The 24,050-nt window shown below is 46.7% G+C and overlaps 1 protein-coding gene across 2 annotated transcripts in view; it reads right to left on the bottom strand.

The window, feature by feature from the left end:
- Nucleotides 1-24,050, bottom strand: part of USP37 (ubiquitin specific peptidase 37) — a 42,722-nt gene that overhangs the window by 3,595 nt on the left and 15,077 nt on the right. For both annotated transcript variants that reach the window (XM_064165253.1, XM_064165246.1), the window contains exons 12-22: nucleotides 23,667-23,872; nucleotides 22,925-23,042; nucleotides 20,829-20,908; nucleotides 19,392-19,556; nucleotides 16,710-16,775; nucleotides 15,335-15,485; nucleotides 8,028-8,280; nucleotides 6,311-6,477; nucleotides 4,241-4,301; nucleotides 1,363-1,478; nucleotides 136-205 (exon numbers count right to left, since the gene is read on the bottom strand). In XM_064165253.1, the coding sequence (XP_064021323.1) occupies nucleotides 136-205; nucleotides 1,363-1,478; nucleotides 4,241-4,301; nucleotides 6,311-6,477; nucleotides 8,028-8,280; nucleotides 15,335-15,485; nucleotides 16,710-16,775; nucleotides 19,392-19,556; nucleotides 20,829-20,908; nucleotides 22,925-23,042; nucleotides 23,667-23,872 (1,453 nt within the window). The remainder of the gene's footprint in view (nucleotides 1-135; nucleotides 206-1,362; nucleotides 1,479-4,240; nucleotides 4,302-6,310; nucleotides 6,478-8,027; nucleotides 8,281-15,334; nucleotides 15,486-16,709; nucleotides 16,776-19,391; nucleotides 19,557-20,828; nucleotides 20,909-22,924; nucleotides 23,043-23,666; nucleotides 23,873-24,050) is intronic.

The raw sequence follows: 24,050 nt of genomic DNA, 5'->3' as shown, positions 1-24,050 counted from the left end.
GGGCACTCAGTGCCATGGTCTGGCTGATTGGACAGAGCTGGGTGCTAGGTTGGACTGGATGAGCTTGGAGGTCTCTTCCAACCTGCTTGATCCTACGATTCTATTCTATGAAGAACAAGAGAGAATATCTTTTACCTGAGGATGATGTGCTCCCGATGTGGCTGACAATGCTGATGAGGCGATAGGAGTGAGGGAGCTCTCCTGTCTGAAATGAACACAAAAGTCAGTTCAATTAAAGCTTTTAGGCATTCACTTTTGTCTCATGTAGCTCATGGACAAGGTGATTTACACCTGAGCTATCAGCTTTGGCTACCATATTCAGAGCTGCAACCCAATGTGGGACTACAGAAGCAGACACTCTGGTTCAAGGCCAAACAAGGAGTCCTTCCATCTTACTTCATCTTTCAGCAAGCCAATGAACATGCAAAGGAGCCACTCTGACCTCAGAGCAGATGCTGACACAAACGTTACACTGTGTAGTTTTCTAAACAACCATTTCCTGAGCAACTTCCTGACTGATGTCAGAGTTAATCCACCAAATAAACAGAGAAAAGCAAACTGGGAACGCGATGCTTACTTCTACAACATCAAAGCAGCAGCCTTGGTGATGGTACAGAGATCTAACAGCTAATACTGAATCTGTAGCCCAGATTCTTGTGCCCTGCACCTGTAATGCCAGCAGACAATCCCCTCTTTGCAGGCAGCAAACAGGCTCCAGCTATTCACTGCCAACAGAACTAAACAGTGGTAAGTGGCTTTTGACAAACACCTTTTAATTCCCTCTGACCAGGAGCCATGACTGATCCAACTCATCAACAATGCTCTGAAAATGCAATGTGTGGTGTTTAAAGGGAGAGGAAACTGGGGAAGCCTCTAAGTAAACATTTCTTTACAGGCATTGGAACCTTTCTGGTATGAAATTACTGTTTCCTTTTCATCCTTACCCACATCTCAGAGAAAGTCAGAAGGCCTCTGCAGCTTGTGGGGTTTTTTTTGCTTGTTGGTTTGTTTTCTACATTAAAATAACACAATAGAACAGAAAACCTTTAGCCATTGAATCACAGAATCAGGCAGGGTTGGAAGGGACCACAAGGATCAGCCAGTTCCAACCCCTCTGCCATGAGCAGGGACACCCTACCCTAGAGCAGGCTGCCCACAACCTCATCCAGCCTGGCCTTAAACACCTTCAGGGATGGAGGTGTTTAGCACATCTCTGTGCTATTAAGAGCCTGTGTTTTTGCTTTAGAACATAAAAGACCTTTCTAGACTTTACAGCTTCTCTGTAAAACTGCTCCCAACACTAAACTGATGGTAAATGAAAGGGTCCATTTCTCAGTTTGCTTTTGAGATCCTAGATCATACCTCAGCGTTTCTTTTCAGCTCTTCTGCTTCAGCTTCTGAATATTCCATGTCAAGAACATCCTCATTCCCAGAATCTTCATCAGAACCAATGCTGTCCAGGAGAGAGCTGTTAAACTCTAGACAGCATGGAAATGACAACACTGCATGAGAAGTCATGGCATGCACAGGTACTTACAACAGATTGAGATACATCTACCCACACAAGCAAGCACAGTAAAATGCTCACTTTCAAAGCTTCCTTTGCAAGGAAAACAAGTGGCATTGTAACTTCCAAATAAAACCTCTCTCTCCCTTCCCCAGCTTGTCTGTGGAGTTAATTTTAGCATCACCCCTCTCCTACTTTTACAAAAGGACACTGTGGCAATGACAGCTGTGTGATAAAAGAGCACTTTCTGCAGAGCATCAGTGGTCTGCAGCCAGAATCAACATGCAAAGAGGCACAGTCAGTCTGGTCACAGGATATTAGGGGTTGGAAGGGACCCAAAGAGATCGAGTCCAAGCCCCCTGCCAGAGCAGGACCACACAACCTGGCACAGGTCACAGAGAAACACATCCAGACAGGCCATGGAAGCCTCCACAGAAGGAGACTCCACAACTTCTCTGGAGAACCTGTTCCAGTGCTCTGTGACCCTTACAGTAAAGAAGTCTCCCCTTGTGTTGAGGTGGAACCTGTTTTGCTGCAACTTACACCCATTGCTCCTTGTCCTGTCACAGGGAGCAGTGAGCAGAGCTTGTCCCTCACCTCCTGACCCCCAGCCCTCAGATGCTTATAAACACTGATTAAATCCCCTCTCAGTCTTCTGCAGACTAAGCAGCCCCAGGTCCCTCAGCCTCTCCTCATAAGCCATGCCCTCCAGTCCCCCCATCATCCTCACAGCCCTCTGCTGGACCCTCTCCAGCAGATCCCTGTTCCTCTTCAACTGGGAAGCCCAAAACTGAACTGCAAGTTCCTGCAGTGAGAAGCTCCAAATTACAGCCTTAACTACAGGTTGCATTAACAAAGTGCATTTTAAAATGAAACCTGGCACCAGAATGCTACTGCTGGCAGCAGGCAGCTCTCCACTGTTTTCAGTGGCAAGAAGGCTGCTCACCACAGGAACTTCCAGTTTGCTTGGCTGAGCAAAATGCAGGCAGCTCTCTGCAAAGAGCCGGAAGGCACCACTGCTCCCTGCACACACTGTTCCACACTTCCTGGGATTTCTGCAGCTATCCAACAAGCTTCAGACTTTGCACAGTACTCATTAGCAGAAGTAACTGTGATTTCACTGTCTAAATTCAAGCTGTGTGGTTCTGGATGGATGAGAAGTGGAGATTCACAGGACACTGCTTAGGACATAGACATGTTCTCCTTTTTAAGAGATTATCATGACAGCTCTGATTGAGATGTTTTGCCAAAGAGATTCTCAGACTGCTTGCCCTGTGAAATCATCACAGAATGTCAGGGGCTGGAAGGGACCTTGAAAGCTCATCCAGTCCAACCCCCCTGCCAGAGCAGGATCACCTACACCACATCACCCAAGAACACCTCCAGGTGGGTACTGAGCATCTCCAGAGAGGGAGACTCAGATGCTGGATTAGAATAATCTTCTCAGGAAGTTTATAGGTGAATTCCTTTACCTGAGAATATTTTACTGCTGGTTTCCACACTTAGGCTGCTGTAAGCAAGGCTACAGCCAAGAGATGCAGTCACTTAGGTAGGTCTCAGCATGCAGCACTCGCTGTGGGTATTGCTAAATGCCACTTCCCCAGCGGTGCCTGGATGAGTACCTGGTGCCTGGTTCTGTGACTGCAGTACCACTGGGAACCTTCCCAAAGCAAATACTGCCAGCTAGAATATGCTGGTAGCATCTCCTTGAGGAACTTCTGGCTGATGCCTTACAAATGAGACAGTGCCAAGTTGAGAAGCACAAAACAACACTCGTGTTTAAGTCAAAGTGACTGCAAATCAGGAGGAGGAAGGATTTTTAGCCTTGAGTTCTTTCTGGACACAAATGAAGAAAGGTCTGAAAAAGACTGGGCACTGGGTCTGCCAGAGCACATCAAGGGACAGGACTCAGGCCGAGGAATGCTTAAGCAGCATTCAACTCAGTCCTCTCCAGAAGCAGACACAGCTTCATTCAGTAATAACCGAGGGCCTTTAAACGTGCCTGAGCAACTAGGAGCATCTTAACACGACACTTCATTACCCCTCCCTCCCTGGAGCAGGAATTTTCTCTGTTATGCTTGGTGCTGCCAGATTGTTAAGAACTCACTCACATGCCAGCCTCACATAAATGTCAAACGGTGCCTGAGGCTCCCCACAGTGTCTGGATTTAGAGAAGACAGGTAGTGTATTTTGTGGGGTTTCCTTCACCCCCAACAGCTATACCTTGCAGTGAGGTCTCTTTCCCTCCCAGTCTGTATCAGACATATGTAGCACCTGTTCACTCTCCTGGGCAAGGCCAGAGCACTCACTGATCAGCACTAAAATACCAATGCCAGTAGAAGTAACCTTTATGCTTCTTCCAGCCCATTAGCATGTTGCTAATGCAGATGCTCTTGCTTGAGAAACTGTAAAAATGCAAGGTCCATTTTGGTGTCTCCAGACTAACATCAAATACACATATTCAACACTATGCAGTACACACAGATACCTCCAATTCCTTAAAACATACATTAGTCTCTAGAATTTTTATTACCTTTTCCCTGGCATTTGCTTTCACAATCATGGGGAAAAGAGGGAAAAAAACTGACCTGAGCAAATCCAAGCATAAAGAATCAAGCACCAAAAGAACATGAAGTGCCAGCTGTCTTACAGACACTCTGGAGCTGTGCTCCTACCTACAGATCTATTTTCCCCTCAACAGCAACATCCTGGAAGAAGTTAAATAAGTTTCACCTTGTAGGCTTAACTCCGTGGCTCGTTTAAGGTCGTCATCCTCTTTCTGTTCTCGTGCCTCCTGATGGGAAGAGAACAAAGCTTCAGTTTACTGAGACACTTCACTGTTTGAAATTCTTCTGCTGCTCTTTTTCCACTGAAACCGTGCTGCTCTGGATTCTACAACAAACCTGACACTGTAAATTAAAGGTCCTGCGTGAAGGAATGTTTGCAGCCAGAGAGAGTCCAATGTTCCCAAGCAGCAGAACCTGAGACAAACTTCCATTAAGGCTCCTCAAAGCTCCTGAAGTTTGGCATGCAGCTGAGCCAGTCTCTAGTAACACCGAATGCTTTCTCTGGAGCACTCATTTGAAAGGCATCTGAATGAATTTGCAACCCTTTGCTAAGCAAAGCTGTCACTCACACAGAAACCTCCTCACACGTTGCTAAAATCTCATCTTCTGCTCAAAGCCAGCTGAGGACAGAGCTGTTAGATCCCGACAGATTTGGTTACTTTAAAGCCAGTCGACAGCCGAGCCAGTCTGATGTAACACATGACACTCACAAAGGCAGGATGCAAATAAAGACACCACTAAGCACACACAAGTATTAAAAACCTGAACCCAACAAAGCCTTCCAATATTTGTACAGTGTTGTGTCCCTGCTCCTCCCACCACTCTGGAAAGCTCAGAGCTACAGCAAGCCAGTCAATAACACTTAATGAGCTGGCTTCATTCAGGGTTTGACGTTTTCAGGGTTCTGTGTTCAGGTGCACTAAGTATTTCCTCCAAACCAAGATAACCAAGCCACTGCATTTCTGCACCTGAAACATTAGAATCATAGAATCAACCAGGTTGGAAGAGAGCTCCAAGCTCAGCCAGCCCAACCTAGCACCCAGCCCTGCCCAATCAACCAGACCATGGCACTAAGTGCCCCAGCCAGCCTTGGCTTCAACACCTCCAGGCACAGCCACTCCACCACCTCCCTGGGCAGCCCATTCCAATGCCAAGCACTCTCTCTGCCAACAACTTCCTCCTAACATCCAGCCCAGACCTCCCCTGCCACAACTTGAGGCTGTGTCCCCTTGTTCTGCTGCTGCTTGCCTGGCAGAAGAGACCTGCCAGATTTCTGCTTCAGAACTGCAGCAGGCTAGCACTCAAAGTGCAGCTTTACATTACTTGCATGAGGCTTTTTATCTCACTATTTCTAAAGCATCTGGGAATCTTTGTAAAGCTACTCAGTATTACTACATCTGGAAGCTACTCAGAATTACTGAATCCCATGCATCAGGCATGGAATGTACCAGCCAGAACCTCATAATCAGTAATGGGAGAGAAAAATCCAAGAGCCATGGAATCATTAGATCTCCTAAGGAAGGCCATGATGGCTTCAGTATTAGAGGGCAAAGACACCTGTTTAAATAAGTATCTGGCTAGGCACTTTTTTTGCTCTCAGTGGCTCAGTTAAACTTGTGGAAATGAGTTACAGGGCTTGAAATTCAAGTGGAATACAGATGGCTAGCACACAACCAAAGATCCCAATTCTTTCCAAGTCTAATTTAAAGGACTTGTTTTAGGCTGAATCATTTAGGTTCCTTTTCCCAGTTTACCAACAGAGAAGCATCACACAAATGCTCAGTCCCTACACTCTTCACTAAGCACCCTCTGCTTCCTAGTACCAGAAACAAGGCACTGGAATTAACACATTTTAACCTAACCCGACCTTGCCATTCTTGTCTCTGCTTTGAAACTTGTCTGTTTCACTTCCCTGCCAGGGAAGCTAAAAGTGGGCTTGGTTTTCAGTGACAGATTCTAAGAGTTTAGTACAGCTTATCCTCAGCTTTGAGAGCTCTGCAGGTCTGTGATGTGCTATGTGGTTTCCAAAGCACATCCAAAATACAGCTAGACGTATCCAGAGCTGCCATTCTACTGACACTGGAGCTAGAAGAAATCCAAACCTTTTTTCACCTGGCTCTCTCAAAAAAGCAGCAGAATCCCTTTGCAGTTACTGTCTGAACACCAGCTTTCCCTTCACCCATTAGATTTACAGTGTTGAGGAAGGTAACTTAAGGAAGCAAACTTAATTTCTTACTTGTTCTTGAAGGCTCTGAGCCAGTGCCTGCTGAAGTTCTTGTTCTTCCCTCTCTCTTTCCATATCGTACTGCTGCAGCCAATCAACCTCTCCCTGGGAGCCTTCTGGAGTTTTGTTTTCCTTATTCTCATCGAATTCTTTAGCCATCTTGGCAAAAGTGGGAGCACCTGAGAAATGAGAAAATACAGCCATACCTTCTCTGTCTTCTGCTTGTCACCAGCTAAACCCTCATTAAGTCACCACAATCCTTGCGGCACAGTGACATCTATTGACAGGAAGAGCTCTCCAGCCACAAGAAACCCACACAAGTGTCAAAGGGAAGGAAGCAGTGAAGTGCAGTTTTATTTTAACAGGTGTAAGATGAACCATGATTAATCCCTGGACCTCTTCTCTTCTTTGCCTTTTATGTTTACTCAGCAACAGCAACTCCAACCCAAGTAAGATGTCCCTCAGCGCTAGGTTCCCGCAGCCACGAAGCTGACACTTGAATTTCTCTTGAAGGGAGCATGGATGATGATAAAGATTTGCAGTGCATATCATACCTTGGAGTACAAGAATAAAATGCCTTATTCTCATCTGAATGCCAAACTGAATGCTTGGAGTAGTACTTGTGGGGTTTTGGTGACACACAGTCAAAACCAGAATGCTGACTGCTTAACTGCATTCTTAACCAGGAAAGACAGAAACTTGAATTATAAGTGTTTTCTTTCTTTTTTCCTTCTCTTAAATGGTCACAGAGCCTTCAAATGGCACTTAGGAAAATCTGGAGAGAGATACAACTACCTGCCTGCACTCCCAGAACTTCCACACAACCACAAGTGTGTACCAACCATAGTACATTTACAGGAGGGCACAAAGCAAGCTCTGTTTTCTTATGCACAACCTGAAAGCTATCAAGGGTGGTTCAATGAACTAAGTATTTTGGGTAACAGAGAGTGGGGAGGTTTATTGTTAACATTTGAACTCCTGGATCTTTGAGGAAGAGAGTATCCTGTCAGCCTATTTCTTCCAGACTAGTGGAAATAAACATCTAACTGAAAGCATGCAGTGCACAGCAAACAAATACTTCTATTTCCTTCAGTGAACCAACGACACTGAGATCCAGCTGGCTCCTGGTACTTAACTGTGTTTCTGGGTCAGAGGCTGTAATTCACATCCTGAGTCTTAAGCTCAAGAATCTACTCTCACATTAAAAAAAAAAACACGTTAGAAAGAAGTTACACAGAGAGCTAAATCCATTAGTAACTACTGACAAAACAACCACCTGCACAACAGCATTCTAGGCTGATGTAGCCCAGGCCTCCCTCTGGCACACCAACAACGTGACTGCTGCTACCACACTGCCACTGCCCAGGCTGCAAGAGCTCCACAAATTAAAATGCTTCCTGGTTAAGGAAGATTCAACTTCCAGACGGTGCCAAATCTTAGTAAATTGAATTGTCTGGTCCAGGAAGCAATGGAAGCACGAATGGGAATTAACTCTGGAGATGTCCCCACTTTTATCAGAAGTAACAGACAGGAGCAAAAAATAACTCACAGTTGAATGAATTAAATGCCTTACACGCAGAGAAAGCATGAGGGAACTCTGAGGAAGTCAAGCAGGCAGTTTCAGCAGTGTGCTTGCACCCAAACCTGCCACCACCCATCAATAACTTGCTGCTGTCAGCACTGTGCTTTAGCTTGCTGCAGTCCAAATGGGACAGTTGTTTTGGCTTACCTGAGTCTAACGCTGCTTTGGGCTTGTCCATCTCCACAGATTCCAGGTTTTCCGGCAACTCCTGAATCTCATCATCTCCAAAACCAGTGTCTGGGCTGCTTGTGGGCTTATCTTCATCATGGCTCAGAGACAGAGAAGCTTCCTTTTTGCTAATCTCCAAGACAGCTGCTAGCAGTTCATCTTCACTCATGCCATCAAAACCTGCATTACCCAGCTCAGGTTTATCGCTCTCCATTTTACTTCTTTTTGAACCCTGGAGATAGAATTATGATTAACTGCTTAAATAAACAAGTTAATGACATCAGCTTTACATCTCTCTGGAGATGATTTCTTTTTTTGCATTTTATTAACTCAGGGAGTGTCAGCTCAGCTCTATTGACATTGAACAGGTAGCTACGTGAGCCTCGGAGGAGAGAGCTTTGTAGCTGCACTCACTCCAAGGAACAACAAATTTAAATGGAAACTACAGCCTGCTTTCACAGGCCCTGTGGATTAACACAGACAAGGCAGCTCTTCCCTTCAACATGTTCCCCCTTTAGTTCTGATGAACCCTCAAGTCTCTGGCGAGTACAGCACTGAGGCACAAGTTCACAGAATCACAGAGTCTCTCAGACTGGCAAAGCCCTTCAAGCTGATTGGAGTCCAGTCATGAGCTTCACACTGACAAGTCCCTGACTAAACCAAATCCCTCAGCACAACATCTCAGCACTGTGAATTGCTATGGTTGGAAAGGACAACCAGGATCAGCCAGTCCAATCTTCATCCCAGCAGCCTTCATCACCAGACCATAGCCTCAAGCACCACATCCACTCTCCTCTTAAACACCTCCAGGGATGGCAACTCCACCACCTCCCTGGGCAGCCTGTGCCAGTGCCTGACACCTGCTCAGCAAAGAACATCCTCCCAACAGCCAACCTAAACCTCCCCTGATGCAACTTGAGGCCATTTCCTCTTGTCCTAGCATTATTAACTGGGGAGAAGAGACCAGCTCCAGCCTCACTACAACCTCCTTTTAGGTAGCTGTAGAGGGCAATAAGGTCCCCTCTCAGCCTCCTCTTCCCCATACTAAACACCCCCAGCTCCCTCAGCCGCTCCTCACAGGACATGTTTGCCAGCCCTCTCCCCAGCCTCGTCACTCTTCCCTGCCCCTGCTCCAGCACCTCAGGGTCCCTCCTATACAAAAATTGCAAAAAGTTGCAAAACTGCAAGTTTGTTAACAAAGCCTGAAGCAGCAGCATGGGAATAACTGAGCGCAGGGGTGGAAGAACAGAAACTGAAATCAAGCTGTACGAAGGGCAGTTATGATTAGATTTGGTGCTGCAGACTTGCCAGGTGAAACTTTGGAAGGGGGCAGGACTAACCAGGAAAAGGAGGGGGATTATCTTTCCTAAGGAAAGGAAAAACACTTGAGTCTTAAGGTAATTTTTTTCCTTTATTCAGTTATTTTCCTCAAACTGACATCAGCTCCTACAGCATACTGACCTGCAGCTAACGCAGCGAGCCCAACCTTTCTGCTATTAACTATTAATGAGATTAACCTCTGTGTACAAGTATTTACAATTACACTACTTATCACATCATAGGATCACAGGATATTAGGGGTTGGAAGAGCTCCAAGGAGATCAAGTCCAATCCCCCTGCCAGAGCAGGATCACACAATCTAGCACAGATCACAGAGGAACACATCCACACAGGCCTTGAAAGTCTCCAGAGGAGGAGACTCCACAACCTCTTTAGGTGCATCCCATCAGGACCCATGGACTTGTGAACGTTCAATGTGTGTAACTGATCCCTAACCCAGTCTGCACTGACCAGTGGGGAGCACTCCCTCCTGCAGGCTTCCCCTCCTTCATCCAGGGTCTGGAGTACATAGAGGGGTACAGCCTCAGGTGTAAAGACTGAAGTAAAGAAGGCATTCAGCAGCTCTGCCTTCTCCGCATCCTCAGTTATCAAGGCTGCCTCCTCATTCATAGAATCAACCAGGTTGGAAGAGACCTCCAAGATCACCCAGTCCAACCTATCCCCCTGCCCTATCCAGTCAACCAGACCATGGCACTAAATGCCTCATCCAGTCTTCTCTTGAAGACCTCCAGGGACAGTGCCTCCACCACCTCCCTGGGCAGCCCATTCCAATGCCAATCACTCTCTGTGAAGAGCTTCCTCCTAACATCCAGCCTATACTTTCCACACACACATGATGTTGTAAAAATGGAGATAAGCAGATTCTACCAGAAGTACTTACCCAGGTCACCTTTGTGTACAAGTATTTACAGTTACACTACTTAGCATATGCTTAGATTTACACACACACATTATGTTTTAAAACCTGAGATAAGTAGATTCTACCAGAAGGTGTTTATTCAGGTCCTATTCCAAACTGCACTGGGATGGATCTCAGAACTTTGTTAAAATGAACAAACTCCCACTTTTACAGCTGCTTTTTACTTAAATCTAGCAAGGTTTTGATAAGTAACTCTGGTTAGATATAGCAAGCATTCTGTGTTAAAATAGACCTATCGAGCAAGATTAAACAAAGTAGCCAATTGGATTGCCTGTTCTAGACATCATGCTCTCCAAGCATTAGGGGTGGCAAATGTAAGCTCTTCTCCTTGTTCTAGACATCATGCTCTCCAAGCATTAGGGGTGACAAAGGTAAGCTCCTCTCCTTGTTCTAGACATCATGCTCTCCAAGCATTAGGGGTGGCAAATGTAAGCTCCTCTCCTTGTTCTAGACATCATGCTCTCCAAGCATTAGGGGTGGCAAATGTAAGCTCCTCTCCTTGTTCTAGACATCATGCTCTCCAAGCATTAGGGGTGGCAAATGTAAGCTCCTCTCCTTGTTCTAGACATCATGCTCTCCAAGCATTAGGGGTGGCAGAGGTAAGCTTCTCTCCTTGTTCTAGACATCATGCTCTCCAAGCATTAGGGGTGGCAAATGTAAGCTCCTCTCCTTGTTCTAGACATCATGCTCTCCAAGCATTAGGGGTGGCAGAGGTAAGCTCCTCTCCTTGTTCTAGACATCATGCTCTCCAAGCATTAGGAGTGGCAAATGTAAGCTTCTCTCCTTGTTCTAGACATCATGCTCTCCAAGCATTAGGGGTGGGAAAGGTAAGTTTCTCTCCATGTTCTAGACATCATGCTCTCCAAGCATTAGGGGTGGGAAAGGTAAGTTTCTCTCCATGTTCTAGACATCATGCTCTCCAAGCATTAGGGGTGGGAAAGGTAAGTTTCTCTCCATGTTCTAGACATCATGCTCTCCAAGCATTAGGGGTGGCAAAGCTAAGTTTCTCTCCTTGTTTTAGACATCATGCTCTCCAAGCATTAGGAGTGGCAAAGGTGAGCTTCTCTCCTTGTTCTAGACATCATGCTCTCCAAGCATTAGGAGTGGCAAATGTAAACTTCTCTCCTCACATCTATTTGTGCAGTGAATAAGCAAAGCAGAGTATCTGCTTTATAAGCTGTCTGATTCCTTGCTCTGCATCTTGTAGGCTACTACCACGAAAACTGGTTTAGCTCTTTGGCAAACTCTGGTTCCAGGCTCTTGGCCAACAACTACCACTAACTCACTGGCTGGACTTTAAAGACTTGGCAGCATCTGTGCCTCATTTGCATACAATCTTTCCATTAGAAACTATTTGCATAGATTTTAAGTAGCTTAGGCTCTAAGACAGGCTGCTTTAAATACATCTTTTCAGAAGTACTCCATCTGCAGCAGCAGAGATCACAGGAACTGCATCTCTGCCCCTTTATCTGGGTAACTGTTCGCTGCCCTTAGAACCCAATGTCATCAGTACAGCAGCATTCCAGCTGTTCTCCCACATAGCAGGACTGGTTTGCAGGCTGTGCCCTGCAGGGGATATGCTGGCAGTACTGGCTGTGCAAAGTGACTGCCAAGCCCCTGAATGCAACCTCATCCACAGCTGCTCTGAGGAGCTTAGCGAGGGAAATGGCCCAGCAGCAGTAATGCCTCTTTCCAAGTCCAGGACCAAGTGCCCCCAGGACACCAGTGAGAAGGAGAGAGGATCTGGTTAATGGTGACAGATGGCTGGTCAGGCCTGTGGTTGAGGAGTGGCCAATGTGAATAGCCACAAAGAATAAAGTCACTTATGTGGAGTCATCATCAGCACCCATCTCTTTCCCACAACAAGCTGGAAAGCCAATAATTAGTTTGCTATTCTAATTAATGGGCTTTTATTCTCACAATTTCTACACTCCAGGGCTCGTGCAAGAGAGACTACCTGAGACCTCTGCACAAACAAAACTCAAGGAAGAATAACTTAGGACAATCTTATATATAAGATGGATTTCAGACAAACCAGTTTACCTCCCCTGGCCCCCATCTCCCCACAGTCACCTAAACAATCATAGAATCAACCAGGTTGGAAGAGAGCTCCAAGCTCAGCCAGCGCAACCTAGCACCCAGCCCTGCCCAATCAACCAGACCATGGCACTAAGTGCCCCAGCCAGGCTTGGCTTCAACACCTCCAGGGATGGTGACTCCACCACCTCCCTGGGCAGCCCATTCCAATGCCAATCACTCTCTCTGCCAACAACTTCCTCCTAACATCCAGCCTAGACCTCCCCTGGCACAACTTCAGACTGTGTCCCCTTGTTCTGCTGCTGCTTGCCTGGCAGCAGAGCCCAACCCCACCTGGCTACAGCCTCCCTGCAGGGAGCTGCAAACAGCAATGAGCTCTGCCCTGAGCCTCCTCTGCTGCAGGCTGCACACCCCCAGCTCCCTGAGTCTCTCCTCACAGGGCTGTGCTCCAGGCCCCTCCCCAGCCTTGCTGCCCTTCTCTGAACACCTTCCAGCATCTCAACATCTCTCTTGAATTCAGGAGCCCAGAACTGGACACAGCAGTCCAGGTGTGACCTGAGCAGTGCTGAGCACAGGGGCAGAAGAACCTCCCTTGTCCTGCTGCCCACACTGCTCCTCAGCCAGCCCAGGATGCCATTGGCTCTGCTGCCCACCTGGGCACTGCTGCCCCAGCTTCAGCTCCTCTCTCCCAGCACCCCTAGGTCCCTCTCTGCCTGGCTGCTCTCAGCCACTCTGGCCCCAGCCTGTAGTGCTGCTTGGGGTTGTTGTGGCCAAAGTGTAGAACCCTGCACTTGGCCTTGTTCAATCTCATCCCAGATATGCCATGCAGGACAGCGGTTGCCTGAGTGCCCTGTTCCTGAGACTTTCAGCACAGGGTTTCTACTTTCTCCCAAAGAAATCCATTCCACCCCTACACAACCTCAGTATTAGGAATTTTTCACTCATATTTAACCTAAAAATTACAGCCTGCACTTTAGTTTGTTGTTTCTTGTTCTATCCACTACAGGTAGAGAAAAAAAGGATGAAATGTTCCTATGCATTTCTCTCCCTTCCTTGAAGACACAAGGCCTGCTAAAGTGTCTCTGTAAGTTAAAGGCCCAAGTTCACTTGCCTGCTCTTTCCCTCAAAATCTTCCTTCCTAGATCTTCAACAATTCATGCTCCTCTCCCCTGGCCCCTCTCCAATTAACCAACAGCTTTCTCCAGTCAGGAGCCCAAAGCTAAACTCCAGCTAATGCCGAGGAAAGCCCTTGCAGGCTAAGCCTCTGTCTGCACATTTCTGTTTTCAACCAGTGTGACCCTGTGACAGGCTGTCACCTTTCACACCCTTTCTGAAGGCCTGCTGCATTCCCAGCTGTTCCTATCCCAGGCTTACAACAGATCAGTCGGCTAAGATTAGCACCTCTGGCCCGGTCCTGCCGAACAGCCTCTCCCATTGTTATGCAATTTCGCAGATTTGTCAAGATCCTTAACTGCAGTCCTGAGCTTCACCACGCGGGCAGCCCTCCCCAGCTCGGGGTCTTCTGAAAGTTCAATACTATGTATTTCATCACTCAGTGGATCAGGATCGTCCCTTGATCTTCTCATCAGATCAGAAGCTGTAGATCACAGAATCAAACAGGTTGGAAGAGAGCTCCAAGCTCATCCAGTCCAACCTAGCACTCAGCCCTAGACAACCAACCAGACCATGGCACTAAGTGCCCCCAGCCAGGCTTGGCTTCAACACCTCCAGGCACAGCGACTCCACCACCTCCCTGGGCAGCCCATTCCAATGCCAATCACTCTCTCTGACAACAACTTCCTCCTAACATCCAGCCCAGTCCTCCCTTGGCACAACTTGAGGCTGTGTCCCCTTGTTTTGTTGCTGCTTGCCTGATAGAAGAGACCAACCCCACCTGGCTACAGCCTCCCTTCAGGTAGCTGTAGACAGCAATGAGGGCTGCACACCCCCAGCTCCCTCAGCCTCTCCTCATTGGGCTGTGCTCCAGGGCACGTTCCAGTATCTCAACATCTTTCTTGAATTGAAGAGCCCAGAACTGGACACAGCACTCAAGGTGTGGCCTGACCAATGTTGAGTACAAGGGCAGAATAACCTCCCTTGTGCTACTGACCACACTGTTCCTGATGCAGGCCAGGATGCCACTGGCACATAGGTATCTTCTTCTAGCTACCCTCTGCTATTCAACCAGCTTTAAGTCTCCCTCTTTACTGCCATAATCAAGACTACAAATCTCTCTGACTAAAATAACCTCATGAGCATTGCCGAAAACTTCTGAGATGCAGGACACTTATCCTAAGCACTAGGACACTTTTAATAGAAGAAAGTAGTACTGCAAGATAATCCTCTTAGCTTCTTGTTTTCCCATCTGGGTCATCATTCCTCCCCACACAACTCATTTACCTGCTAATCCATTGCCCTGATAAAGGCAGAAAAATACCTTGGCAGCATTAATACTAATCCTAACTAACAGCTCAAATGCAGTTTGAAGTCTGCTGTGCCTTTACACCAATTAACTTGATCTCTCCATGCTTCTACGTGTCCACCTCCAGAGGCTGACAGTCTCTTTCTAAAAGCTTGAAAGGGGACACAGATTTGACATGTCTATTTTGCTCAGTCCATGCCTGTCCTGATCAAATTTAATCAAAGGGTTTACTGTGTAATTTTACTATTGACAGCCTACTGTATTTCAGCCTGGGAACACTGGGAGTGAAAGTTACCCAAAGGACTACAAAATTGCTAAGCAGCTGGCATACATAACCTGAAAAGTCAAATGGCATTGCAACACTATTGCCTCTGTTCCCAGTGGGAACCCAAGACAACTGCACAGAGAGGTCAAGAAGCAAAACATTCCCTTCCAGCAGTGCTAATTAGGAGAGAGAAAATTTACCTTGCATCAATTGTACTCACAGTCTACACTGAGAAAGGCAGAAGCCAGACACCAGCATGTGCAGGATCTATGCATAGAGAGGTCTGTGTTTTCTTCCCTTACCTTTTCTGATTCCTCTTGCAGCTGTGGCTGCTCTCTGCTCTGTATGGTACACAGCCTTTGGCTATGGGCGACAGAACGTTTCAGCGGCTCATCATCACTGTCAGAATCCACACAGAGTGCTGTGGAGCTCTTGGACTTGAAAGTGTATTTCCTGTAGATTAAAAACAAGGCCATGAAGCTTCATGGGATTGCACAAATCTCTTTTTGAAGTAACTGCTAAAGAAGTCTTGTGTTCAGTTTTCTCACTGAGGGGCAGTACCATTTGGGGAACAGCCAGCAACAACTGACAGCAACAACTTTACCAGCGTAGCATGCAGGGGTGTCAGAAAAGGACAGAAACTAGGTTAACTCACTGGGCTGGTTTGAAGCTAGCTAGAATGTTTTGGTGAGAAGAACTAGATTACAGGCTGTGGAAGGAAAACAAGGGTGATGGCTGCTTCACTCAAAGGCTTACTGAGAGATACAAGAAGAAGAATCAAAGCATAGATAAAGGCACTTCTCCTGCAGGGGCGCTCCGAGCTGCATCTCTCTCTCGCCTCTTTGACTAATCCACTTTGCTTCCTAACCCCCTGGCCGAGCCTCCATTCTGCCTTGGGACTGGGGTAAGGTTGAGAGGGGTAGGGGGAAGGTGCAGGGGCGGTTGGGGGCCCCTCCTAGGGACTCGGGTTTCTGGGAGGGGAGTTGTGTTTCTGTGTTACCTTTTCCCTTGTCTATTTCTGTTTATAACTGTATCTACTGTAACTATCTGCTTGTCTATTGTGCTAAGCTGTAAATAATAAACTTCAATTTCCAGAGCCGGCTGAGTCTACTCTGGGTGATTTCTAAAGTGTGGGGGGGCAGGGAACACCCAACCCATCACACTCACATACATACCTCAAGCCTGCAATAGCATCTTACAACACTAAAATCGATGGTGTGGCTCTCGCTGCTATGGCCAAAGACTCTGCGCTTTATTACCTGACAACCTCAGATGCTCATTTGAGTTGAGTCCACAGTAACACACAGAACTCAGCACAAACCATTCAACTTCCCCCCAAGCAGCACTACAGGCTGGGGACAGAGTGGCTGGAGAGCAGCCAGGCACAAAGAGACCTGGGGGTGCTGGTAGAGAGTAGCTGAACATGAGCCCAGCAGTGTGCCCAGGTGGGCAGCAGAGCCAATGGCATCCTGGGCTGGCTCAGGAGCAGTGTGGGCAGCAGGATGAGGGAGGTCACACAAACAGAAGCCAGATATTAAAGGCAGCAGGGGAAATAATTTATAATACAAACCAAAAAAAGAAGGAAAGAAAACAGAAAAAGTGGAAAGAACAAAGTAGAACATTTTGAAATGCCTTAAAAAAGCCTCAGACCGTGGACATCTCAGAGCTGTAACTCACCTACAGGGCGTGGAAGTGCTTACAGTACAGGAATTCACCATCTGGGAGGCCTTCAATGGACGGGAACTATTGAAAAAAGCAAAGTATTTATTGCAGCAGTCACAACCCTTACAAAAAGAGAACATTTACTTGTCTGCTGTGCATGCAAATCTCCTTGACTGAAGAGCCAAGCAGGATACCATTATGTACTTGCTAATTGCTTAGATTTAGAGTAATAATTCCAGCATGCTATAAATATACAACAGCTATTCAAAATCATACCTAATCCTCTAAACTTGATTCACTTCTGAGTGATGCAGCCTTAGGCACCAGCTCACAAATTAAAGGCTTTGGGCTCCCATGTCAAGACAACTCATCTCTTTATTTTTTATTCCCACCAACACTGGAATTCCTGTTCCCAAACCACAGTCTCCTGCTGCTGGCCGGATCAGCCAGTTTGCTGGCAAGTCCCAGGTCTCCATTTCTCCTCCTTTACCTAGATTCTTCTCAACAGACTTCCTGCTCCATTTAACCCTTTCAGCCTCCTCAAAGCCTATCACTATCACTGCCCATCTACCTACCAGATGGCCAACAACAAGGAAACAGCCCTGAATTGAGGGGGAAGATTAGAAGATGTTTCTCTCCATCCTAGTTACCCTTCCACTCTCTGATCAGTGAGAATGGTTTCAGTGAAGAAACAAAGTAACTGGGAAGATACAGCAAACATACTTTCAATAGTTTTTGCTCTGGTTACCCTCAGGTCTTTGTGTTCAGAATTTTGATTGTTACAGCAAACTTTTGGGAAACGTCCAGGTAAATCTCAACCACCACTACACATTCAGCAGTAGGGCACAAGACACACTGCTGAGCACGTACACCAGGTGTATGCTAAGGAGGCCCACACTATGGCTATTGTGGTTAGATCAGGAATCTGGATCAGGACAAGGGAGGTTCTTCTGCCCCTGGACTCAGAACTGCTCAGGACACACCTGGAGTACTTTGTCCATTTATGGGTTCCTCAATTCAAGAGAGATGTTGAGGTGCTGGAACGTGTTCAGAGAAGGGCAGCAAGGCTGGGGAGGGGCCTGGAGCAGAGCCCTGTGAGGAGAGGCTGAGGGAGCTGGGGGTGAGCAGCCTGCAGAAGAGGAGGCTCAGGGCAGAGCTCATTGCTGTTTGCAGCTCCCTGCAGGGAGGCTGCAGCCAGGTGGGGTTGGGCTCTTCAGCCAGGCAAGCAGCAACAGAAGAAGGGGACACAGTCTGAAGTTGTGCCAGGGGAGGTCTGAGCTGGCTGTTGTTAGGAAGTTGTCGTCAGAGAGAGTGATTGGCATTGGAATGGGCTGGCCAGGGAGGTGGTGGAGTCTCTGTGGATGAAGGTGTTGAAGCCAAGTCTGGCTGGGGGCACTTAGTGCCATGGTCTGGTTGATTGACCAGGGCTGGGTGCTAGGTTGGACTCGATGAGCTTGGAGGTCACTTCTAACCTGGTTGATTCTAATAGTTCATAGAATAATAGAATTCTATGTTCCAATAGTCCTAATCACTAAGCAAAGATCCCAAGAGGCCTGAGGGCTTCTTGTTCCTTTTTCTGCCACAGAGTTCCTATGTGACAACTGGCACATTTAATCTGTGTCCCAAGACAAGCAGCTTTATAGACATAACTGTCATAGGAAAAAGGAGAGAGTGTTTTCAGCATGTGGAATGCTCAGATACTGCAGTGGCACAAGAAAGGCAATGAAAAATTAATCATTAGCACAGGAGGTGCAAATGGAAGTCAGCATAAAGAGGTATGATGTTCACATCCCCTAAGTCAAGTCTGCTGCACAGGGGAAAGGTAATCTAGAGGATTTTGGACTGGGAAGCAAAAGTTTCAGCAATTGCTAAATGGAACTCTTTTAAAAGGATAGAAAGTTACATATGAGGCCACTGGAAAATATTATCAAATACTCCTGTGCTAGTTTGAGACAAATTGGAATATTTTAGTGAGAGAAATTAGATGCTAGGCTGTGAAAAGGAAACAGTGCTGATGTCTGCTGCACTCATAGGCTTGCTGAGATGGATAAAACAAGAACATAAAACATAGATAAGACAGAGAGGGAGAGTCTGTGTGTGCCTGTCTGTCTGGGCTGCTTCTGTGTAACTAATCCTTTTGCCTTCTAATCCCCCTTGCCGACTCCCCAGGCTCACCTTGCACATAAGGCAAACTCTGGGATAAGGTAGAGGGGTGGAAAGAAGGTTGAAAGGTGGTTGGGAGCTCCTCCTGGGGACTCTGGTTTAGGGAGGGCTGCTGTGTTTCTGTATTACCTTTACCTCCTATATTTCTTTACATAGCTGTATATAGTTGTAATCTATTGTCAATATCTGCTTGTATATTGTGCTAAGCTGTAAATATAAAGCTTCATTCCTCAACTTCCTGCTGGCTTAGTTTGGTCTGTGTGATTTTATAAGAGTTGGGGGGCAGGTAACACCCAAACTGTCACAATTCTCTAGATAATGCCCCCCACCAACTCTTCTTGCTGCTTTTATTGCGCTTCCTCTTTCCATACACGTTCTCACGATGCTATTATTACAATCTAGCAGTGCATCTTTGAAGCTGTGTAATCCTAACGTTTCCTGGCCCAAACATCTTCTGGAGGAGATCTGACAACTGCCTGCCCTATGGCATACGTGCTCAGCCTGGCAGGGATCAGTCACAAGCTGTGCACTCACATGGCCGAATGGACACTCCAGCCCAGCGTCAGCGGCAGCCTCGTGCTCTCCGTGCAGTGCGAGAGCAGGGTCAAGTATCTTGGAATAACCACCTGCTGCCCGACTTTGTGGTTGAGAGACAATGCTACATTGAAGCTGTATCGTTTCAGATGAAGAATCAGGACCCTGAGAGATAGGAGAAAAGGACAGATGTTAAGACAGGGACAGAAGTCAGTGAACACATGCTCAAAATCCAAGTAACTCCATTTCCAAACCACGCTCACCCGGCTCTAAACCAGAGTATTCCTCCAGAGCCGTAGGGAAAGTCTATCTGCAAAGCCACAGGCAATTACCCTCCTGCCCACCACAACTTGGTGCAAGGTACACAGTGCAGGCTGTTGAATCAAGAAGCTTCATGCTTTGATCTGCATCACCCTGCTCTGCAGTTAAACAGCAGCAAGCAGCTCTTACCAACCCCATTATTTTGTACAAATCAGTGAGAGGCAGAACAACACCAAAATATTATCGTCAGAGAACAGACTCTTAGTGTGTTACTCCCAGATACTCAAGACACTCATGGAGGACTCCCATTGCTGCCTAAAACTGAGCAGGAACTGTGCCCAGTGCAGGATGGGTACTAGGTGTGTCTGTTACACCTTCTATTTGAAAGAGCTTTAGGTTGCAGCAGGATAAAGAACCTGCAGAGGCCTCCTCAGACTGCATTTTCTCCTCTATGTTGCATGTCGTCCTGTCTAGATCATGCAGCTGTATTGTTGCTCAAAAGCTCTGACAAGGGTTTGGCAGCATCACATAAACACACTGAGCAAAACAAAAGCTAACTACCAAGATACTGGGTTCAGCAGGAGTGTATTCAGGACAAGACCACAGCCATCTAGCACACTTAGCTTTACAACCCATGAGAAAATGAGCTCTGCCTCTAAGCACTTTCACTCTCAATAATGAGCTAAACCCAACCAAAAGGTCAGAAGCTATTGAGCATGCCATTAGCCCTCAAAAATGCCTGCTCTCCTCCTCAAAGTGCCACACTTACAGAGAAAGAAAACAGTTATCAGCAGGGGAAGAACCAATTGATCAAAGCAAAATCCTCTATATACACCTTCTGGCACTAATGCTTTCAACTCAGTCCTGCCCATCAGGGCAGCTGAGCACAAAATACTAAACTTCCAGAATTTATTCACTCTTAGTGCTTCCCTTGAAAGAGAAGTGGGTGGGGAAAACTCAGCCCTCCTTGCTTAGCAATCAGGAGGTAGAAAGAAGTGTTGCAGCAGGTGCCCAAGAGAGCTTCTTTAGAGGTGAACTGAAGAGCAGCATCAAGACTGCTGTCTGAACACACACATTTGTCACCTGCTGTCCAATCCATTCTCCCAACTTTACTCTGTGGGACTTTTGTTTGTAGAGTTGATTCCAAGCAAGAGAAGTAGAGATGTCAGCATTTACCTGGGAAGCCTGTTGAACTTGTGTGTGACAACAGCAGACTTTCCATTGCACTTCTCACAGGAATACTCAATCTCCTCTGCCTGTTCAAGAGAACAGAAAAACGACTGGTGGAACAAAAGACAGATTAAACAGCTCCACAGGAAGCACATTGCTTCTGGCTGTCAGGGAAGCTCCTCAAATCAGCAGCTACATTTAACAATTCTAATTGCCTTCAACATGACCTAACCAAGAGGGCATTTGCTAAGAGGACAGCTAACAATTTGATCACATATTCACTAATACAGGTGGAATCTTTATTGCAAGTGTCTTGCAGACCAGGGAACTGAGTCCAACCAGCTTCCAGAGAAGAGGGAGAACCTTGCAAGTTCCCAGGTCTCTCCTGCACACACAGGTTATTTTTTGTTTCCAATAACTTCTGGTGAAGGGCGATTTTCCAGGAAGCTTTCTCTCCTGCTTTCAAAATCTCAACTTTCTTCCTGAAGACTTATCCTCATCTAAACTTTGTCAAGGATGTGTTACAGTAGAACAGAGAGGTTTGAACAAATTGCAAAAGGGGAAGCATCACTGTGCTGAAGTCACACAATTTAGAGCAAATATTTCTACAGCCCTTTTCTTCAAGTGAGGCCAAATGACACAACTATAATCTAAGACTTTTAAATAATCCTGAGATCTGCAGCTTTTAGAAGAATAAGCACATCAATTATCCTGTTGAAAACACTATCTGTAAATGGAGAAAAACCACAGGCCTGTCTCAAGATGTGACCAAACACAACCCTAATTTCACAGATCTAAGACTAATTTTTAGCTTTTAGAAACCTCACCTTGAAGCTCTGCTTACAAGATGAGCATTCACATATCATAAATTATTACACCTGCATGACCTTCTTCCTTCTGCTAATTTAGGCCAGTATGGAAGATGTTGAGTCACAGAATCAACCAGGCTGGAAGAGACATCCAAGATCATCCAGTCCAACCTATCTCCCAGCCCTATCCAATCAACTAGACCAGGGCACCAAGTGCCTCACCCAGGCTTTTCTGGTGCAACGAAGCACCACAGCCAAAGAGAGGAAACTACAATTCCTGAGTGTTTCTCTCAGTCTGACAGCCTCCCTTCTCTCCTTTGTATTTGTTTGTGCCTCAACTCTTCTACCACAGAAGGGGGAGTTTTACCTGTTTCCCAGCAGTGTTGTAAGTATCACTTCAATTATGCACTACATTTTACAATAAAAACTGCATAGTGTTACATACAAAAATGTGCCAAGTTAACTGCTTCATAGCATAGAACCAACCAGGTTGGAAGAGAGCTCCAAACTCAGCCAGCCCAACCTAACACCCAGCCCTGCCCAATCAACCAGAACACGGCACTAAGTGCCCCAGCCAGCCTTGGCTTCAACACCTCCAGGCACAGCCACTCCACCACCTCCCTGGCCAGCCCATTCCAATGCCAATCACTCTCTCTGACAACAACTTCCTCCTAACATCCAGCCTAGACCTCCCCTGGCACAGCTTGAGGCTGTGTCCCCTTGTTCTGTTGCTGCTTGCCTGGCAGAAGAGCCCAACCCCACCTGGCTACAGCCTCCCTTCAGGCAGCTGCAGACAGCAACGAGCTCTGCCCTGAGCCTCCTCTCCTGCAGGCTGCACACCCCCAGCTCCCTCAGCCTCTCCTCACAGAGTTTGTGTTTTAGGCCCCTCCCCAGCCTTGCTGCCCTTCTCTGGGCACCTTCCAGCACCTCAACATCTCTCTTGAATTGAGGAGCCCAGAACTGGACACAGCACTCAAGGTGTGGCCCAAGCAGCACTGAGTCCAGGGGCAGAATAACCTCTTGCCCTGCCGGCCACACTGCTCCTGAGCCAGGCCAGGATGCCCTTGGCTCTCCTTAGGCCATGCTGCTGGCTCCTGTTCAGCCACTCTCTACCAGCACCCCAAATATATATACATTTAAAAAAAAATCCACCTATAAATACACATCTAATATATACCTGCAGCTACTGTCATACAAATTAATAGTCAGCTACACAACTGAAACTTCCACGTGGTACATAAGCTCCACACAGTCTGCAAGGGGTAAACAAAACGAATTGAAGCCCAGAGTTACCCGGAAGAAGAGGTCGAGGGAATCCTGGATGGATCGGGAAGGAAGCAATTTCTTCCTCCGAGGAAGGTCAATGGAGAGGTCATTAAACTGTTCACGCTTGGTGACTGTTTCACCACACCTACAGAAGAAACACAGAAGTCTGACCAAAAATGTGCTTTAAATTACTGACAGCTTACATGTGTTATAAGCTGCTTCCCAGCAATCACATGACTCCTGATCAATCCATTTTTACCCATCAAAATGAAACTGTTTGATGCTGATGACAGAGCTGCATATTGGAATTTCACTTGGATGCTTTAAAAGAAACACTTGTCTAAGGGTGAGAACAAAAGAAGGGTGTTCCTGAGCCAGCCCAGGATGCCATTGGCTCTGCTGCCCACCTGGGCACTGCTGCCTCATCTTCAGCTCCTCTCTCCCAGCACTCCCAGGTCCCTCTCTGCCTGGCTGCTCTCAGCCACTCTGTCCCCAGCCTGCAGTGCTGCTTGGGGTTGTTGTGGCTGAAGTGTAGAACCCTGCACTTGGCCTTGTTCAATCTCAAGGTTGCTTAAAGAATGCCTGTAGCCACAGGCAGTGTGGTGCAAGGTTTACAGTCTTTCCAGACCATATTTTCTAAACACAGCTTTGGAAACAAAATATTTCTTAGTTCAAGTTCTAGGTCCAGCCTGCAGAAGATGTCACATCAGATGGAAACATTTTCTCATCTTTTAAGTTGAGTATGAGAAAAGCTCCCTGACATACTTACATTTTGCAAATGATAGAATGCTGAACCTCAAACTCTAAGTTGCTTATAACTGGACATGTATAGACTTTGGTGGCTGAGAGGTCATCAGAAGCACGTCCAGGTGAGCTATCCTCATTAGGGGTTGGCTCACTCTTCCAAGTTTTGTTTAACTTTTCCATGTCTTCCTTCAGCTGATCCAGACACTGGCTTAAGAACTCATGGGCATCCTAGAAACAGGGTACACTCAAAGCAATTTGTGTACAACTTCATTCAGTATCTTTCTCTCAAACACAAACAACAGGGAAAATTACCTTTTAGTTCACTATATTCAGCAATATTAAGGTAGCTCTGCTCTAACAAAAGGCAGGCAATCACTGCCTTTCAATCAAAAAAGCTCCAGTCACT

Source organism: Pogoniulus pusillus, chromosome 2 (genome assembly GCF_015220805.1).
Source record: "Pogoniulus pusillus isolate bPogPus1 chromosome 2, bPogPus1.pri, whole genome shotgun sequence".
NCBI lineage: Eukaryota > Metazoa > Chordata > Aves > Piciformes > Lybiidae > Pogoniulus > Pogoniulus pusillus.
This window is presented reverse-complemented; position numbering and strand designations above follow the sequence as displayed.